Here is a 17,629-nt window from a genome sequence, read left to right on the forward strand (position 1 = left end):
ATGTCAAGAAAGGGATATAGGTCCATTATGATGAAGTGCTTGTCCGTTTTAGTAGTTTACTATCAAAAATTTCCACCAGACAACTTACTAAACTTGGTTTTTCGGCACTTACCTTTTTTTTGTTAAAATGTAGTTCTGGTAGATAAGATTTTTTTTTTCCCAGGATGTTGAAAAATATCTGGAGGTATTAGGGGTTCAGTGTCTTACCCAAGGACACCTCGACATGTAACACGGACAAGCCGGGATTCAAACTGGGATCCCAAGACGAGCACTCTACCTCCACTGTAGTATTTCTTTCCAGCGTGTGACGCTGTATGAGGTCACCCAGCTTCCATCCCAAAGAAGAATTCCACTTTCTGGTTTGTGTATGCACATACTACGTATACAGTATCATATCTTCAGCACATTCAGAACTTTGACGTTTTCTAGTTTAATATCTCAAGCATTCATCCAATATGATTGGTGTAAAGAAGCGCTTAGCTGTTTTATTTGAAATGAAAGTGGAATAAGAAAGATTGATGCGGTTGAAAAAATGGTTGGATTGCTTTTGTTCAGCCACTTTCTACCACGAAGGATCAAGTTGCTTAACTCTTGTAGTCCATTTTACAAAAGTAAGTTAAACTTCACTTTATCTTTACGGAGCATATTTTATGAAATGTTTATGTTTCAGTACATAATATAGGTTACATAAACATAGCACTGAAGCAACTCACGAACTATCGTCCAGAACTCGTTGGTAAGTAGGACAATGTCTGTATAGACGAGTTAAATTTGTTTGCTTCAGTGCTATATTTTGTATGTTTAAGACTTGTATAAGTAACAATAATATGCTCCATAAAGATAAAGCAAAGTTTAACTTACTTTTGGAAGATTGGCTTCAACAGTTAGGCTATTTTTCCTCCTCCGTGGTAGAAAACGGATGGGACGAAAAGCGATCTACCCATTTACTCAATCGCATCAAGCTTTCCTTATTCCACTTTCGTTTCTTTTAACATGACTCGCCTCTTTACACCAACCATATTGAATTGCTACACGAGATATTAACCAATAAAAATGTCAAAGGGCTTAACGGGCTGGAGAGTATAAAATGTTTACACACAAACTAGGAAGAGGAAGCAAATTTCTTCTTCAGGGTGAATGCTGAGTAGCACCACAGTATGTCCTGTACTCGGAAAATATAAAATCTAACTTGGAACAATGTCCTGGTATTTTTCCACATCCCGAAAAAAATCGTTTGTATATCAATTTAGTGCTGCTTTGTAATGATTTCATTTACTGAACCAGGAATTCAAAAAGAAACTCCAAAATTAGGAAAAGCTATAATGGATTTCACCAGAAGATTAACTTAGCCTGGTGAAAACCCTTACTAGCCACTAAATAAAGGATGTTAGTTATTATACCAGAAATTTTTAATTGCAGCTTCTAAGCAATTCTTTTATTTACCTAATTGTTTGGGATTTTAGAAAAATGTGTCATGAACCTGACCACCAGGCTTAATCTTCTGGTAGATACTCTTACCAGCTACTCGAATGTATACCGTAAATTCCGGACTATAAGCCGCTACTTTTTTCCCAAATGTTCAGCCCTGCGGCTTATTCAGTGAAGCGGCCAATTTATGTCATTTTTCTAATGGCCACGAGCGGCGCTGGAGTATAAAAGGTAAGATTAAGAACAGTAGAATATATGCGCCAAGAAAGACTGCAACCTCTAAGTTTAGGCATACATTGTCTGTAAAGTAAAGGTACATTCCGATAACGAGGGAGCCGCCCTTGATGGCGATAGTTATGAGAGGAAGTTGAGGACGATCTACTGTGAATTTCACAATTACGAGATGTTTTTTTTCAACAGGCACGCTTAATACATTGCGAGCGTGAGCCTACTAGCGTGTTGGTACCTTTCAAAGGCACGGTTTGGGATGAAAGTTATATTACTATTATTAAAGCTTTGAAAACTCTCTTGGTGTACCGTCTTTGTAAATATGTGTAGCCATGTATAATATGTATTTGCAACTGTATATTTTTGTAATGTATTTATTCTATTGTGTTCTACGGATGAATCAAAAAGAAGGGGTGGAGCAAACGTGGGCTGATGGGAAATGGGGTAAAGCTGAGTTACCGGTAGATCTGTCTGTTGTCGCAGCGGGCAATAGTCGATATATATTTTTCCCGCCCTTAACTTTGGAAATATACATTTTGTTTCCTTGGATTACTTTCAACGGGACCTGGACTTTACACGTCTGCATCATACGTTAATTACGGGTATCATTTTCCATTCATGATGCTGCCTGTGGTTTTAGGATTGTGTACTATATGTGGTTACAACCGCGGAACCTACAGCCTGGTCTAGGTCACACTTGTAATTGTATCTCGAGGTTTAATGCGGGCGCACGCGGCTTGTGTGAGTACAAAAGTGGCAAATCACCTAAAAAGTGGTATGTGCGGCTTATAATCAGGTGCGCTCAAAAGTCCGGATTTTACGGTACATTTACTAAACAAGTGACTGGTGGGAGTTTCCGCCAGAAGACTTGAGCCGGGTGGTGTGAACAATAGTTTACCAAAACAGGATACATTCCTGACCACTTTGCTTGGTAGGTCTTCTAATGAAAATCCTTGTAGGTAAATTTGTCAAACCAATTAGCAGAGAATTTTGGAAAATGTATGCACTTGACCACCTTGGCTCAGTAAGTCCATTGATTGAAACTCTTAATAGCCACTAAAATGTTACCATTTCCTGCTCCTTTGTAATTATGTTATCTCTCAAAACAGTAGCAAATAAACATTCTTTAATGACATGCAATGGTTTCCACCGGAAACCTCACTAAGCCTGGTGGCCAGAACACAATTGAGTTCAGTTTTATGGTATTGAAAACACTGCGTGATTACTATTCATTTAATCAGGTGTTAAAGCCTGTAAAAACTGGGCATGACTGTAAAATGAGAAAAGTCAACATAAAATGATGTGCGGGGAAGATTAAAAGTGGTCTGTAAAGCAGATTAGGGCTTTTGTGCGCTCCTATTGGGCCGGCGCTGTCGTAAACGCTGCTGGAAGTGGAAAAGATTATTACATAAAAGCTTAAATCTATCGGGCCTGACTGAGAGCGCACGGGCCGCTGCGTTTGTCGTCTTTGTTAAAGACACGCGATGCTTAGTTGCAGTCAACCTCTAGCGTATTCGAAATTTTCATAAACCCGCCGAGAAAAATGATATATCTACACTTCAATTATAGTAAGAAGTGGGCGGGACTTAAAACAATCAGCTTTTCCGTGACTGATGATTACAACCTCATATGTGAATAGAAATGTGTACACACCCAATAGGTCAAAAAAACTACATTTTTAATGGTTTGTTACTTTAAATAAATCATTTTTTGGTGTCTATTTCCAGTAGGTTGAAGGAAAATATTCTATCAGTTAATAGATTTCCAAATTAAAACATAATTAATAAGTTTTTTTTACATATAATGATCCAAATTTAGACTATTTTCATGTCATTAGATTGTACATTAGCCTTTATAAAAATATTTTTTATTGATGAGAAAATGACATTAAATAGCAAATACTTTATACTGTCCTGTGATAAAATGACTTATTTGCAAGTAGCTATATTTTCACTTCATTTAACTATGCTTACTACGCTTAAAATCATTTTTGGGGGGTTGTTACACTGTAATGAACATCATTTTCAGGTTTAAATCGTTTTGGTTAACATTAAAATGTTTAGTGTCCAATCAAATACAATGTATTATTACTGTTTAATTATCTATATTTTATATATATTATAAGTCCTGATCTGTGTGTATTTGCCGTTGCAGAGCCTACAAGTCAATTTTCCTGAAAATGTACGCAATTGTACTTGAGACCTTCACAAATCTCTAACTAGATTTTGTGCCAAGGCCCCTGCAATAAATACAGACAAAATCGAAAAACTTTTGCTATTGTTCGGTCTTTAAAGCCCTCTTTCGACCAAATTGAGTACTTATAGAATGTTATCTTAAAGGGCTATACATCTTTTTCATGGCCAACTGCCAATCATAAAAATAGGAGTCTAAACCTTAGTTCCAAACACGAACTCTAAAAATGGTTTACAGCCTTATCCCTGTTTCAAATAATAACCTTGCTCGAAACCTTATTTTTAAGACTACATTTGGTTTTACACACTAATGGAGTTCAAAACAGGATATCGAAAATAAACAGGACAAACTAGAAACCGATATTAAACACATGACAGACATCAAAGCAGGATATCGAAATTAAACAGGCGGCATTAGCTCAGGAGGTCGCAGGTTCGATTCCGTGTTGTATGTCGAAGTGTCCTTGGGCAAGACACTGAACTCGTAATGCCCCCGATAGCAGGTAGTTGCCTTGCATGGCTGATGCTGCTATCCGTTAGTTAGTGTGTAAAAGGGAAGAGTGTGAAGCAAATTGTAAAGTGCTTTCGTAGGTCTTCATTGACTTGAAAAGAAAAGCGCTCTATAAATGCAGACCATTCATAAAACTGGAAACCGATATTAAACAACAAAATAAATGGGAGATGGGGAGCTTGTGTAAGTACAAAATCGGTTTTCCTCTAAAAATATGGTGGGTGCAGCTTATACTCAGGTGCGCTCTATAGTCCGGAATTTACGGTATATTTGAACCCTTACTTGAAGCCCAAGTTGAAGAAACACGGCAACAATTTTAAGGACTTCAAGCCCTCATAGTGATCTACACCACAATATCGGATCTTTACCTGCAGAACTGCCTGGAGTGATTCATGTTGGGACCCGCCTTGATGTTTCCTTTCTCGGGGTCGTAGATGGTGGTGGCCCTTGCGTACGCTCCCCCCAGGATGTAGACCAGGCCGCCCAAACTCACCGCCGGGGCGTATTTGTTGTCTGCGCACCAAAACAAAAAGTAGTCTGAGTCGTGATAATAACATCCATTTGTTTTTTCCTTCCAAATCTCGAGAACAACCCCTCAGCATGACGCCCGAGGCGCCAAAAAAACAATATCAACAGGCAGGAGGAAGGAGGGGACAAAAATAAAGAAGCATTTTGGGTCTGGCAGTGTCGCAGCATGTGGCGTACACGTTAGCATGGCCTACATTTGGTGAAAACAGCACTGGGAACACTTTTCAGCACCTAGCGGAAATATTAAAAACCCAATCCCCTCAAGGACTTTGTCATTTTTCCACATTTCAGGCTTCAAATATAATGCTACTTTTTTCCCAAACTTTAGACCCTGCGGCTTATTCAGTGATGCGGCCAATTTATGTAATTTTTGTAACGGCCGCCAGCGCCGCTGGAGTACAAAAGGTAAGATTTAATCTGCAACTTCTTAGCTTGTGCACAAATTACATTAGCGTAGACATATCCTCATCATGCAAATTGCAAAAAGAAAGGCACATAACGCAAATTTCCAGCTAAACGCAGTCGAGGAGTCCGATATAGGACTTACTTTGCGAGCGTGTTTTTAGTAAAGGAGCGTGGGACCACGTCCATATGACAAAGTCTCTTTCCCATATTGATGGAAGACGAGATTGATGACATCATTTATAAGGAAGAAGATGAGGACGGTTTACCGTGCTCACTACAATTACGGTATGTTTTTTTAACAGACCCTTTTACTGTGTTGCGAGCGTGTTCCTAGTAGCGTTTTGCTACCCTTCACAGGCACAGTTTGGGATGAAAGTTATTTTATTATTAAAGCTTTGCAAACTCTTGGTGTACCGTCTTTCTTTGTAAATATGTGTAACCATGTATAATATGTATTTGCAACTGTATATTTTTGTAATGTATTTATTTTAGAAACTTATTCTGATGTTTTGTACGAGCAAATGAGAAAGAAGGGGCGGGGCAAACGCGGGCTGACGGGAAGTGGAGTAAAGGTGAGACGTGTTTGTGGACGCGGCCGACAATAGTGGATATATATTTTTCACACCCTTACCTTTGGAAATATACACTTTTTTTCCTTGGATTACTTTCAACGGGCACCTGGACTCTGCAGGTCTGCATTAAATGTTAAGTACCGGTATCATTTTCCCGTGTTCTTTGGACTGTATCGGGTAAGGGTTAATTTCGTGTTTTTATTGCGTTTTTTCAATGTGGGCGCATGCGGCTAATATTCAGGTGTGTCTTGTGTATGTACAAAATCGGATTTCCTCCCGAAATGTGGTGGGTGCGGCTTATAATCAGGTGCGCTCTATAGTCCGGAATTTACGGTGCTTTCTAAGAAATTCACATCAAAACTGTCGGTGTTGCAACAATATTGACCCCTTATTCCCTCAATTTAGCCAACTGACTCTAGAATGATCCAATGTCAACCTAAACGACTAACAAATACAAATAACGTGCACCTGTACGTCATTACGTCTCAGTGGTCTGTGTAAAAAGGTACCAGAAAGCATTGTCAAAGTTCCTGCAAATCAGGCATTGAATTCATTATTCCAAAAATAAGGCCATAATTGGCATTAAAATTCAAACACATTGAAAAATGAGTAACATTTATCAATTCTTTTCTAATAATTCCTCTTCTGTAGCAACAATAAGAGAACTATCAAAATACTGATGTGATTTCAGTCAAGTCTTACATCTAGCCACATTACACATAGCGACTTTGGACCATGCCTAAAAAAATGTACATTTAATGAGAACACGCATTTTGCCAGGTAATATTTGTGATTTTTGAGTTTTGTTTTAATTGTCATCTTGGTCCTAACTTTAATTTCAAAAGGCATCAAAACAAGCCATAAAAAGTCTTGATCTTAACTTGCCTTAAGCTATAGAAACCTTGAGACAGCATTATAAAGTTGTGGAGAAAATTTTTGCAACATTTACCGGAGCACTGTGCGAATTGAAGCGGAAATAACACCACTGCAAACCTACCAAGACCTAGCCATTCTTCTAAACTTTCAGCCAAAACTGGGAGAAAACTAATCAGAGAAGCAACCAAGAGGCCCATGATCAGATTGGATGACACGCAGGCATACACTTTTAGTCATACTCTTCATAAATCTGCCCTTTTTAGAAAGAATAATACCATTAAAAAAAAGCCTCAAACAAGATGCTCTGTACAGATGCGAAAAGTTTGGTGTCACATCATCCTGAAAACACCATCCCCACTATCAAACATGGTGATGGTAGCATCATTAATAGTAAGATTACCAGATTGTTGCATATCATTTTCCTCCGCCTAATGTCATCACATGAGCCTGCCTGTTGCCTCGGTAACGCGCAAACAAAACCCAACGGGACACAAGGAAGCGTGTCACTGTTTGCTTAAAACCGGCCGCAAGGTGTTCACTTGTCTGCCTGTGCTTGAGGAGAAGACTGTTGCTAGGCAACCCTGCCCAGTACTTCGGGAAAAATGGCAGATCATCATCAGGATGCGTTAAATAGTCATTCTGGAGTGGATGTCGCTTTGCATATTTTTTCGGGTTTGTGCGATCGACTCAAGTCTTTTTCTCTTAAATGGGTAGTTAAAACATGTAACATATACTAGATTACTACTAAGCCCCCACCCTCAAAACCTATCCAGCTACATGACATTTTCACATAATTCAATTTTGTTCTAGATTTTTTTTCTAAATAAAGTTTTGTAAAAAATATTTGAAGTGTGTTTTATTTATTCCCTTGTACAGCAAAACTTCAACATCTTTACATCCAACTTACTGACTTTTGTAGATCTGTCATTAAAATGTAATAACGTTTTGTTAATAAAACTTTAATGTGTGATACATTTTTTTGCAGAAAAATCAAATATATTGCATGTTTGTCATTAAATGTTCTTTTCTGCATACATTTTTAGGAAAATAGTATTGTAGGTCTGTTGATGTAGATTTGAATGAAATTATATTCCCCCTTTGGAAATCAATTACAGTAATCTCTCAGTGTATCGTGGTTTTGTTACTTGGTGGATTTTCATTCTGATTTGCCAATTAGTCACCCGGCCAATTTTCTGGACTAAGTTGTAAAAGCCCTCATCACGTACCCGCAAATCTTTTCCAATTTCGAGTTTCTCTAAAAGCCAGCGTGTCAACAAAACGCTCTGGACAAAATCACCGAGGGAGATGCTTTCTAGCGCCAACAAATATGGACATGTTAAAAGGTAGGTAAGTCATTATTATACCACATTCTGGCAACAAAACCTTTTAAATCAGAATTTTACAGGACACAGGGTTTATGACCGAATTCAAGCACAGTTTCTCCAGCACCGATCAAAAGAACGCTGTTGTTGACTAAAAAAGGCGCTATCTTGCTGCTAACACATTCCTGGTGGTATTTGAGATGATCCTATCTATTTAAGATCTGTGTGCTGCTATAAACTGACATGAACTCTACCTCAACAATATTTGCGCAGCTTGGCTATTTTCTGTTTCTTTTACTTATTTTAATTTATATTTTTTGAGGGCGTTTTAAAAGCTGTACGTCTGAATTTGAGGAAATAGAATTGCATTTTATCATTTATAGCAGTAATTGTTTTGCATTTTCAGGGATTTTGTGTAGTTTAGAGTGTAAAAAACTCAAGAATTTTATAGATCTGTGAATATTTTTAACTTCGATTTCATGTGTTTTTCAAGGATCCTAGGCAAAATATAAGACATTTCTAAATAATTTGGTGCATCTTTTTCTGTATCATTAAAACAACAATAAAATCTGGGGAGCCGAGGAGCCGGTTTTCTAAATAGAGCTGTCCTCTTGCGTGCGACCACACCATAATAACAAGCCACCAGAGCCGGTGTGTTAGCATCAGTTTCACGCACTTTTAAAAAAATTGATTTACAATGTGGTTTCTTTGTCAGATTGCCAAGAAACATGGAAAGGACAACAATTTCAAGTATTAATCCTGCCATTGAAAACAATACATTCAAATTCAAGGATTTCAAGCGCCTGTACGAACCCTTACTAAATATGGAACAGTTTGTTCTTTGGTTTTGCGTAAAATAGAGTATTTAATAAAAGGTTTCTTTATGGGAGCGAAAACCGAGGGGATCTCTGTATATTGTTTTTTTGGGGGCCTTCGGTAAACCCGAGCCGGCGTCTCTCACCGATCATGGGCGACTCGATGAAGCTCCAAGTATCGTTTTGCGGCACGTAGGACTGCAAAACGCCGGCCGAGCGTCCCGCCTCGTTGACGCCGCCGAAGACGAAAACTTTGCCGCCGCAGACGGTGGCCGCCGCCGAGTGAACCGGCTTGGGAAGCGGAGACACCGTCTCCCATTGGTTGGTGATGGTGTCGTACCTGCGGGGAAACCGGAGAGTTATTGACGCCGCCGGCCGATGACTCGTAAATCGAATCGTCTCGCCCCATTGAAATACATGGGGAGGCTATTAATCGGTTCCGACGATACAAAATGAGTTGCTGCCAAAGGACCACTTTTATGTCAAGGATAAGCTGAAGCTCCCGATTCGCTATAAAAGGTTTAATAATAATAATAATAATAATAATTTCCTTGTATTGTCATTCTGTGTAACAATGTACACAGAACGAAATGTCGATTGCACCTGACCCGTTGTAGCGAGCCGATGCAGCCGCAGCCAACAGAGGGCGCCGCCGACCACTTTTTAAGTCTTAGGAATGACTCGGCCGGGGCGCGAACCACCGACCTCCCAGTCTCAAAGCGGGCGCCTTACCATCTAGGCTACTGAGCTTGGAAATCCTTGTTCATTTTGTATAACAAGCTAACATTTTAGTTACTGTTCCTAAGGCTAAAACTGAAATAAAATGTCTATTTTGCAACATTAGTTACCCAGGTTAGTATACACACACACATGCTAAAGCTCTTGATTTGCTTTCAAAAAAAATAGCTGAAATGTTTTGAGTTAGCAATCATTGGTAGCTTAATTTTGTTTAACGGGTTAGCACTAAAAATAAATGCAAATGCTATTCATTGGTTCTAACAACAAAGAATTGAAAATAAAAAAAACGTAAGCTAAGAGTAATAATAGTTTGCATTTACATGACTTGACTAGATGCCACAAAAGCACTTATCCAGGCTAAGCTAACAGATTTTCCTTCCAAAAACTGCAAAAAAAAAAAAAACAAGCTAAAGCTAGCAATCCTTTCGCCCAAAAATCAAATGAAGTTGAGATAAAAACCTCTGTAAAGCTTTGTCAAACATCGCCATATACAGTATATCTCTCAATTTTGCTCCATGAGTCAGCCGGATTAGCATAGATGTGTGACTCAGGCAAAATGCTAAGCTAACTGACATTGCGATGAAACTAGAATTCTGAGAATATAAAAGACATACAGCTACAAAGGCTTTGAGCTAGCAATCCATGCTACCGTAGCTAACATTTTGCTGCCGCTAAGGCTAAAAAGCTGACATTCAAATACAATTGAGATTTGGACATCCTAGCATTCCTAGATGCAGTTAGATATTTACATACGCTGCAACACTAGCTAGCCCAATTAGCATAGACGAGTGACACAGATGAAATGCTAAGCTAAAAGAGGTCTCAATAAAACTGCTGAAAGGAATATAGCTAAGATAGTTTTGAGCTAACAATCCCTGTTAGCTTAGCTTAACAAGCTAACATTTATTGCTAAAGCTAAAAAACTAAAACTCAAATGGAATTGAGACTTTGCCAGCGCATCTCCCGGTCACGACGAGGTACTTCTCAGCTAGCCAAATTAGCATAAAGATACGAAATCTAATTTCTAAGACATTTCACAACAACACTGCTCATGCTCTTGTTTTGCTTTTAAATCAAGGTCAGGAAAAGGCTGAAAACGGGATACGACCTACATGGCGCTAACGTAGCAAACACGGTACAGTTAGCGTCCCGATTTTTGGCTCCGGGGCTGACGGGCGTAATTAGGCGACGGCGCAAAGGGAGGGGAAAACACACACAAAAAAAACGGCAATTAAAGCAATTACGGAAAGCAAACATATGTCCAACGACACACGCCATTAAGCTTAGCGCTGGCTAGCATCTTGGAGCCAGACACTTTAAGCTTTTCTTGTCTTTTTAGATGAGCAAAAGATGATAAAAAATCTACCCAAATTTGAGCTAAATGTGGATTATTGCCATTCCTTATCCAAAAGTGACTAATTCTAGGGTGTTCTAGTTGCTATCAAGGGCAATTTGAAGGCAAAAAAAGCTAGCTAGCCTGGTTAGCTCAGCCTTATTTAGCAGCAACAAATGTTTATTTCACCATTAAAAAAACAAGACAAAACGTCTCTTCAAACACCAACACCAATGTAACAAAAGCTATGCTAAACTAAATTAGGTAAGCTTGCAGATTTCTAAAGCCATCGCTCAACCGATTTAACGATTATATAATGAGCTATGCTAAAGCATTGATTACTGATGCTAGAAGCTAACCTTCGCGCAAAAATCAACTAGAGGTAATACTGATAAAACAAGCTAAACCAATACATTGGTTACTTGAGCTAGAAGCTAACCTTAGCACTCAAAACAAAATTGGACATGCCGACTTGGCAAAGATTTAATACTAATATAATGAGCTAAGCTAATACATTGATTACAGTATTTACACTAGAGGCTAACATAGTTAGCTCGTAAATCCAACAAACTCAACAAAGATTTAATACCAATACAACGAGTTATGCTTATCCATTGATTACTTACGCTAGAGGCTAACATAGTTAGCTCATAAATCCAACAAAATCAACAAAGATTTGATACCAATACAGCGAGCTATGCTTATTCATTGATTATTTGCGTTACAGGCTAACATAGTTAGCTCGTAACTCTGACAAACTCAACAAAGACTTAATACCAATATAACGGGTTAAGCTAATACATCGATTACTTACGCTAGAGGCTAACATAGTTAGCTCATAAATCCAACAAAATCAACAAAGATTTAATACCAATACAGCGAGCTATGCTTATCCATTGATTACTTACGCTAGAGGCTAACATAGTTAGCTCGTAACTCTGACAAACTCAACAAGTGAATTTCCCTTCGGGGATGAATAAAGTATCTATCTATCTATCTATCTAAGACTTAATACCAATATAACGAGTTAAGCTAATACATCGATTACTTACGCTAGAGGCTAACATAGTTAGCTCATAAATCCAACAAAATCAACAAAGATTTAATACCAATACAACAAGCTATGCTTATCCATTGATTACTTACGCTAGAGGCTAACATAGTTAGCTCGTAACTCTGACAAACTCAACAAAGACTTAATACCAATATAACGAGTTAAGCTAATACATCGATTACTTACGCTAGAGGCGGATATAGTTAGCTCGTAAATCTAACAAACTCAACAAAGACTTTATACCAATATAACGAGTCAAGCTAATACATCGATTACTTAAGCTAGAGGCTAACATAGTTAGCTCGTAAATCTAATAAACTCAGCAAAGATTTAATACCAATATAACGAGTTAAGCTAATCCATTTTTACTTACCCTACAAGCCAACGTATCTAGCTCAAAACTCAACAGCTCAAATCGGTAGTCTTACATGAAAAACGTAAGAAGAAAATGTTTAAAAAGTACAACAAACATCAGTATCAACCACTAAAACCGCTGGAAGAGAAGAAGGCAAAGTTAGCTATCCCTATGAGTGTAGCATTCAGCTAATAGGCTAACATAACCATACCTTCATTTGGCAAGTACACAATTTTCCATTTGTGTCCTACAATGAGCAACATAATCTACCTAAAATCCTAAAGTTTTGTAGTGTCTTAGTAAACTTAGCCAAAATAAGAATTCTCAATATTTAAGCAACCGTCTTGGCGCCAATTCAATGCAAATTTTCGCTAATCGAGTTTGTTCCCCATCACCTCGCGTCTCCTCGAACGCACCGCCGGCAGGGGTTGCCTTTTTTTTTGTTTTTTTTTGTTTTGGATTGAGCTCCTGACATTCGAATGCGGTCAAGGTCGGCCAACTCGGACGGATTAGCGAATATTTTGGCGTGAAAACGAGGAGTCACCTTCACGTAATCCCCGTGGGACGAACACAGCACAACAGGCAACCTAGATTGACGCGTAATCCCTACGAATTAAGCCTTTATTTTACTGCGAGGCATTGATTAAACTTGCTAAGGCTAAAAAGCCGAAATTCAAATGGAATCGGGACTTGGACCTCCCAGTGTTGCTGAATGCAGCACTAGATCTCTATTCAGTAATGCTAGCTAGCTGGATTAGCATAAACAAGTGACGCAGGCAAACAGCTAAAATGACAGATTATACTGTTTAATTGCTAACGCTTTTGATTTACAGTGACAATAGCCTAGCTAAGATATCTTTGAGCTACTAACCCTTTGTTAGCCGAACTTTATTCAATGAGATAACGCTTTGCTTACAATGGCTACATAGCTAAAATTCCTGAATGCAGCAATAAATGTCTTCTGTAATGCTAGCTAGCTGAACTAGCATGGATGTGTGACACAAGCAACAGATTTGAAGCAAAACTGCTAACACTCTTTATTTGCTGTAAGATGATATAGCTGAAAACGCTTTGAGCTAGCCATCCTTGTTAATGTAGCTCTATTTATAGAGCTAACACTTAAGTTACTGTTTCTAAGGCTATAGAGCTAAACTTCAAATGGAATTGAGACTTCCCAGTGTTCCCATGTTCTGCAACGCTAGCTAGCTCCATTGGCATATACATGTGTCACAATGCTAAAAATGCTAAAATAACAGATTATACAGTTAACTGCTAAACCTCTAGCTACAAAATCTTGGTGTTACCACCCCTTGTTAGTTTAGCCTTGTTAAATGAGAACACGTTAGATCCTGTGGCTAAGGCTATGAAACTAAAATTCAAATTTAATTGGAGACTTGAACCTCCCAGCGTTCCTGAACACAGCACTCGATCCCTATTTTGCAACACTGGCTAGCCAGATTAGCATAGTTGCATAACACAAACAAAATGCTAAGCTGACAGAGTTCACAGGAAAAAACAGAAGTCTTGATTTTCTGAAAGATATAGATGAAAACGCTTTGAGCTAGCCATCCTTTTGTTGATTGAGCTAGAACTTTAGTTGTTGTTGCAATGGCTAATAAGCTAAAATTTAAATGGAATTGAGACGACGACCTCCCAGCACTTCCCCTGGCCGTGAAGTAGCAAATAGATCTCTATATTCTGCAACGCTCGCTAGTCAGATTAGCATGAAGATGTGACGCAGACAAAATGCTAATCCAATGGATTTCCAAGACAAAAATGCTAACAACTGCTTTGCTTTAAGAAGAAATATAGCAAAGAAGTTTCAAACGAGCAATCCCTGTTAGCTTAAACGGATAAGCTAACACACAAAAATAACACTGAGCCATGTATATTGTGACATCTCAATAGCTATGTGTCATAAGCTAACCCCTGTGTATATAGCAATATTTTTGGGGGTGTGGCTTAGTCGATGTTGCGGCGAAGGGGTAAGGGGAAGGGGCAAGGGGAAGGTGCGGATTCAGAAAGGTCACTTGTCACTTCCTTTTGACGAGGAGGCCATGAGCAGCTTGCCGACACGTGCTAGCGGCAGCTAATTAGCGGCGGAGAGGCAAAGGTGGCTTATGTAATACGGTGCATAACCAATTTACCTTTAGTCACGTTATCTAATCCTTCTCCTTTATGAAACGGGATTAACACCATTTTTCAAAAAACTTTATCGCCACCCCGACAAGCGCAGTCTTTTCATTTTCCCGCCGGCGCGGAACCCGAGTCCCGAAACGGCGCGATCCGTCACAATCAAGCTAACGTGCCGGCACGTTCCCCGACGCTTTATTACACGCCGTGTCGAATCAAGTCCGTCGCGTTTTGATTCATCGGCGCTTGTCGCCGATTCCTTCTCATCAGATTTGGAGCGTTTCAGGGTTCGTAAGGACGCTTAAAATCCGTGAAAATTTTATTTCTCGCGGATTGAAAAGTGCACGTCAATGCTTGAAATTGTTGCCGTAATTCTCAATAAGTCAGCCTCAATTTGACGCCGACGGTATTTTCGCTTTGCCGTTACATTTCTCCCTCGTGATTAACGGCAGCCGCCATTTGTTTGTATGGCATAATCCGATGAAGCGTCATCGCCTCCTACGAGAGGACACGCTACACCTAAACAGGGAATTATAAAATGTGTATTACTGCAAAGATTACGAATCAATTATGGAGATTTATCGTGGACCATGCCAAAAATGAAGGTAGTGTTTCCCAGTGATAAATTGTAATGGGAAGAACTTCCTGTAACTGAAAATGTAAACGACATATTACAGTCATTTTACCTAGTGCATCTATATGAAGAGAATTTGTTACTATATTTTGCAGATTGTCTTTATTGTCATTGATATCGAGTTATCTTGAATTGTGTTCTGCAGCAGCTAGCACACAACCAATTCTATCACAGGGGAAGAATGTGTGTGTGTGTGTGTGTGTGTGTGTCAGGTAGGCATGACTGTCTAATTGCCTGTGATAGGCTGGTGTAGGCCGTCAGTCAAACAACCTGGGTAGGTAGGCAGGCGCACAAGTCAATGGGTCCGCAAAATCAGCAGCTCGATACATTGAAAAGAAATTCATTCATAAATCAGACTCTGAGGAAAGTCAGAAAAGCGCAAAGAAATGAAATAAACAGCAGGTGCTCTGTGGATTGTTATTCGGTCTGTTAAGAGGCCATGTCGGAAGAGAAGGTAATAACAACAACGTAGGCCCAGCCTACTGCGCATAGGCTATTAAACAACTTTTAGAAGCTACCACTGCCGAGCCTGTACCTCACCGATGACAGATCGACTATCCATGAAATGGATGACCTGGAGCTACAATTTGTGGGAAACCACCACAGAGACCTGTCTCAGCCCAGGGATACCCCAATGCTAGCATGAAAGAGAACCCCTCCAATTTCATTGTATGTTTTTTTGATCATAAAGAATTCAACTACAATTCTGTAGACTGTTTTTCATTTGTAGAGCTATGGTTGTTATTTTGTTACAGTCGTATGTTAGCCGTCAGGAATGTCGTCGTCGTCGTGTCTCTCTCTCTCTCTCCTCATATTTTTCTTTTTTTTCTCTCTCTCTCTCTCTCCCCTCATATTTTTCTTTTCTCTCTCTCTCTCTCTCTCTCTCCCCTCATATTTTTCTTTTTTCTCTCTCTCCCCTCATATTTTTCTTTTCTCTCTCTCTCTCTCTCCCCTCATATTTTTCTTTTCTCTCTCTCTCTCTCTCTCTCTCTCCCCTCATATTTTTCTTTTTTCTCTCTCTCTCCCCTCATATTTTTCTTTTCTCTCTCTCTCTCTCTCTCTCTCTCTCTCTCCCCTCATATTTTTCTTTTTTTCTCTCTCTCTCTCCCCTCATATTTTTCTTTTCTCTCTCTCTCTCTCTCTCCCCTCATATTTTTCTTTTTTCTCTCTCTCTCTCTCCCCTCATATTTTTCTTTTTTCTCTCTCTCTCTCTCCCCCCTCATATTTTTCTTTTTTCTCCCTCTCTCTCTCTCTCTCTCTCTCTCTCTCTCTCCCCCCTCATATTTTTTTCTCCCTCTCTCTCTCTCTCCCCTCATATTTTTCTTTTTTCTCTCTCTCTCTCTCTCCCCTCATATTTTTCTTTTTTCTCTCTCTCTCTCTCTCCCCTCATATTTTTCTTTTTTCTCTCTCTCTCTCTCTCCCCTCATATTTTTCTTTTCTCTCTCTCTCTCTCTCTCTCTCCCCTCATATTTTTCTTTTCTCTCTCTCTCTCTCTCTCTCTCCCCTCATATTTTTCTTTTCTCTCTCTCTCTCTCCCCTCATATTTTTCTTTTTTCTCTCTCTCCCCTCATATTTTTCTTTTCTCTCTCTCTCTCTCTCCCCTCATATTTTTCTTTTCTCTCTCTCTCTCTCTCTCTCTCTCCCCTCATATTTTTCTTTTCTCTCTCTCCCCTCATATTTTTATTTTTTCTCTCTCTCCCCTCATATTTTTCTTTTTTCTCTCTCTCCCCTCATATTTTTCTTTTCTCTCTCTCTCTCTCTCTCTCTCTCTCCCCTCATATTTTTCTTTTCTCTCTCTCCCCTCATATTTTTCTTTTCTCTCTCTCCTCATATTTTTCTTTTTTTTTCTCTCTCTCTCTCTCTCCCCTCATATTTTTCTTTTCTCTCTCTCTCTCTCCCATCATATTTTTCTTTTTTCTCTCTCTCTCTCTCTCTCTCTCCCCTCATATTTTTCTTTTCTCTCTCTCTCTCTCTCTCTCTCTCTCTCTCTCCCCTCATATTTTTCTTTTCTCTCTCTCTCCCCTCAAATTTTTCTTTTTTCTCTCTCTCTCTCCCCTCATATTTTTCTTTTTTTTCTCTCTCTCTCTCTCTCCCCTCATATTTTTCTTTTTTCTCCCTCTCTCTCTCTCCCCCCTCATATTTTTTTTTCTCCCTGTCTCTCTCTCTCTCTCTCTCTCTCCCCTCATATTTTTTTTTCTCCCTGTCTCTCTCTCTCTCTCTCTCTCCCCTCATATTTTTCTTTTTTCTCTCTCTCTCTCTCCCCTCATATTTTTCTTTTCTCTCTCTCTCTCTCTCTCTCTCTGTCTCTCTGTCTGACCCCTGGTGGCACTGCCATACATGCCGATTTTCACGTGGGGTTCTGCCCCCCAATAACAGCGATGACCAAGGCATTACTGTGTTGGAGCAATTGACAAATTGGCATTGAAAGTCCTAAAAAGTTTTGGAATTTGGCCATGAAAAAGGCGTAGGAACCCTGGCTTTTACAAAAACGGTGCATGATTCGTG

The 17,629-nt window shown here is 39.2% G+C and overlaps 1 protein-coding gene across 1 annotated transcript in view; it reads right to left on the minus strand.

The window, feature by feature from the left end:
- Nucleotides 1-17,629, minus strand: part of klhl29 (kelch-like family member 29) — a 310,192-nt gene that overhangs the window by 620 nt on the left and 291,943 nt on the right. The window contains exons 13-14 of the mRNA XM_088324855.1: nucleotides 9,024-9,217; nucleotides 4,728-4,872 (exon numbers count right to left, since the gene is read on the minus strand). Coding sequence (XP_088180981.1) covers nucleotides 4,728-4,872; nucleotides 9,024-9,217 — 339 coding nt within the window. The remainder of the gene's footprint in view (nucleotides 1-4,727; nucleotides 4,873-9,023; nucleotides 9,218-17,629) is intronic.

The sequence above is a fragment of the Urocampus carinirostris genome, chromosome 20 (assembly GCF_059441175.1).
Source record: "Urocampus carinirostris isolate Australia breed hairy pipefish chromosome 20, RoL_Ucar_1.0, whole genome shotgun sequence".
NCBI lineage: Eukaryota > Metazoa > Chordata > Actinopteri > Syngnathiformes > Syngnathidae > Urocampus > Urocampus carinirostris.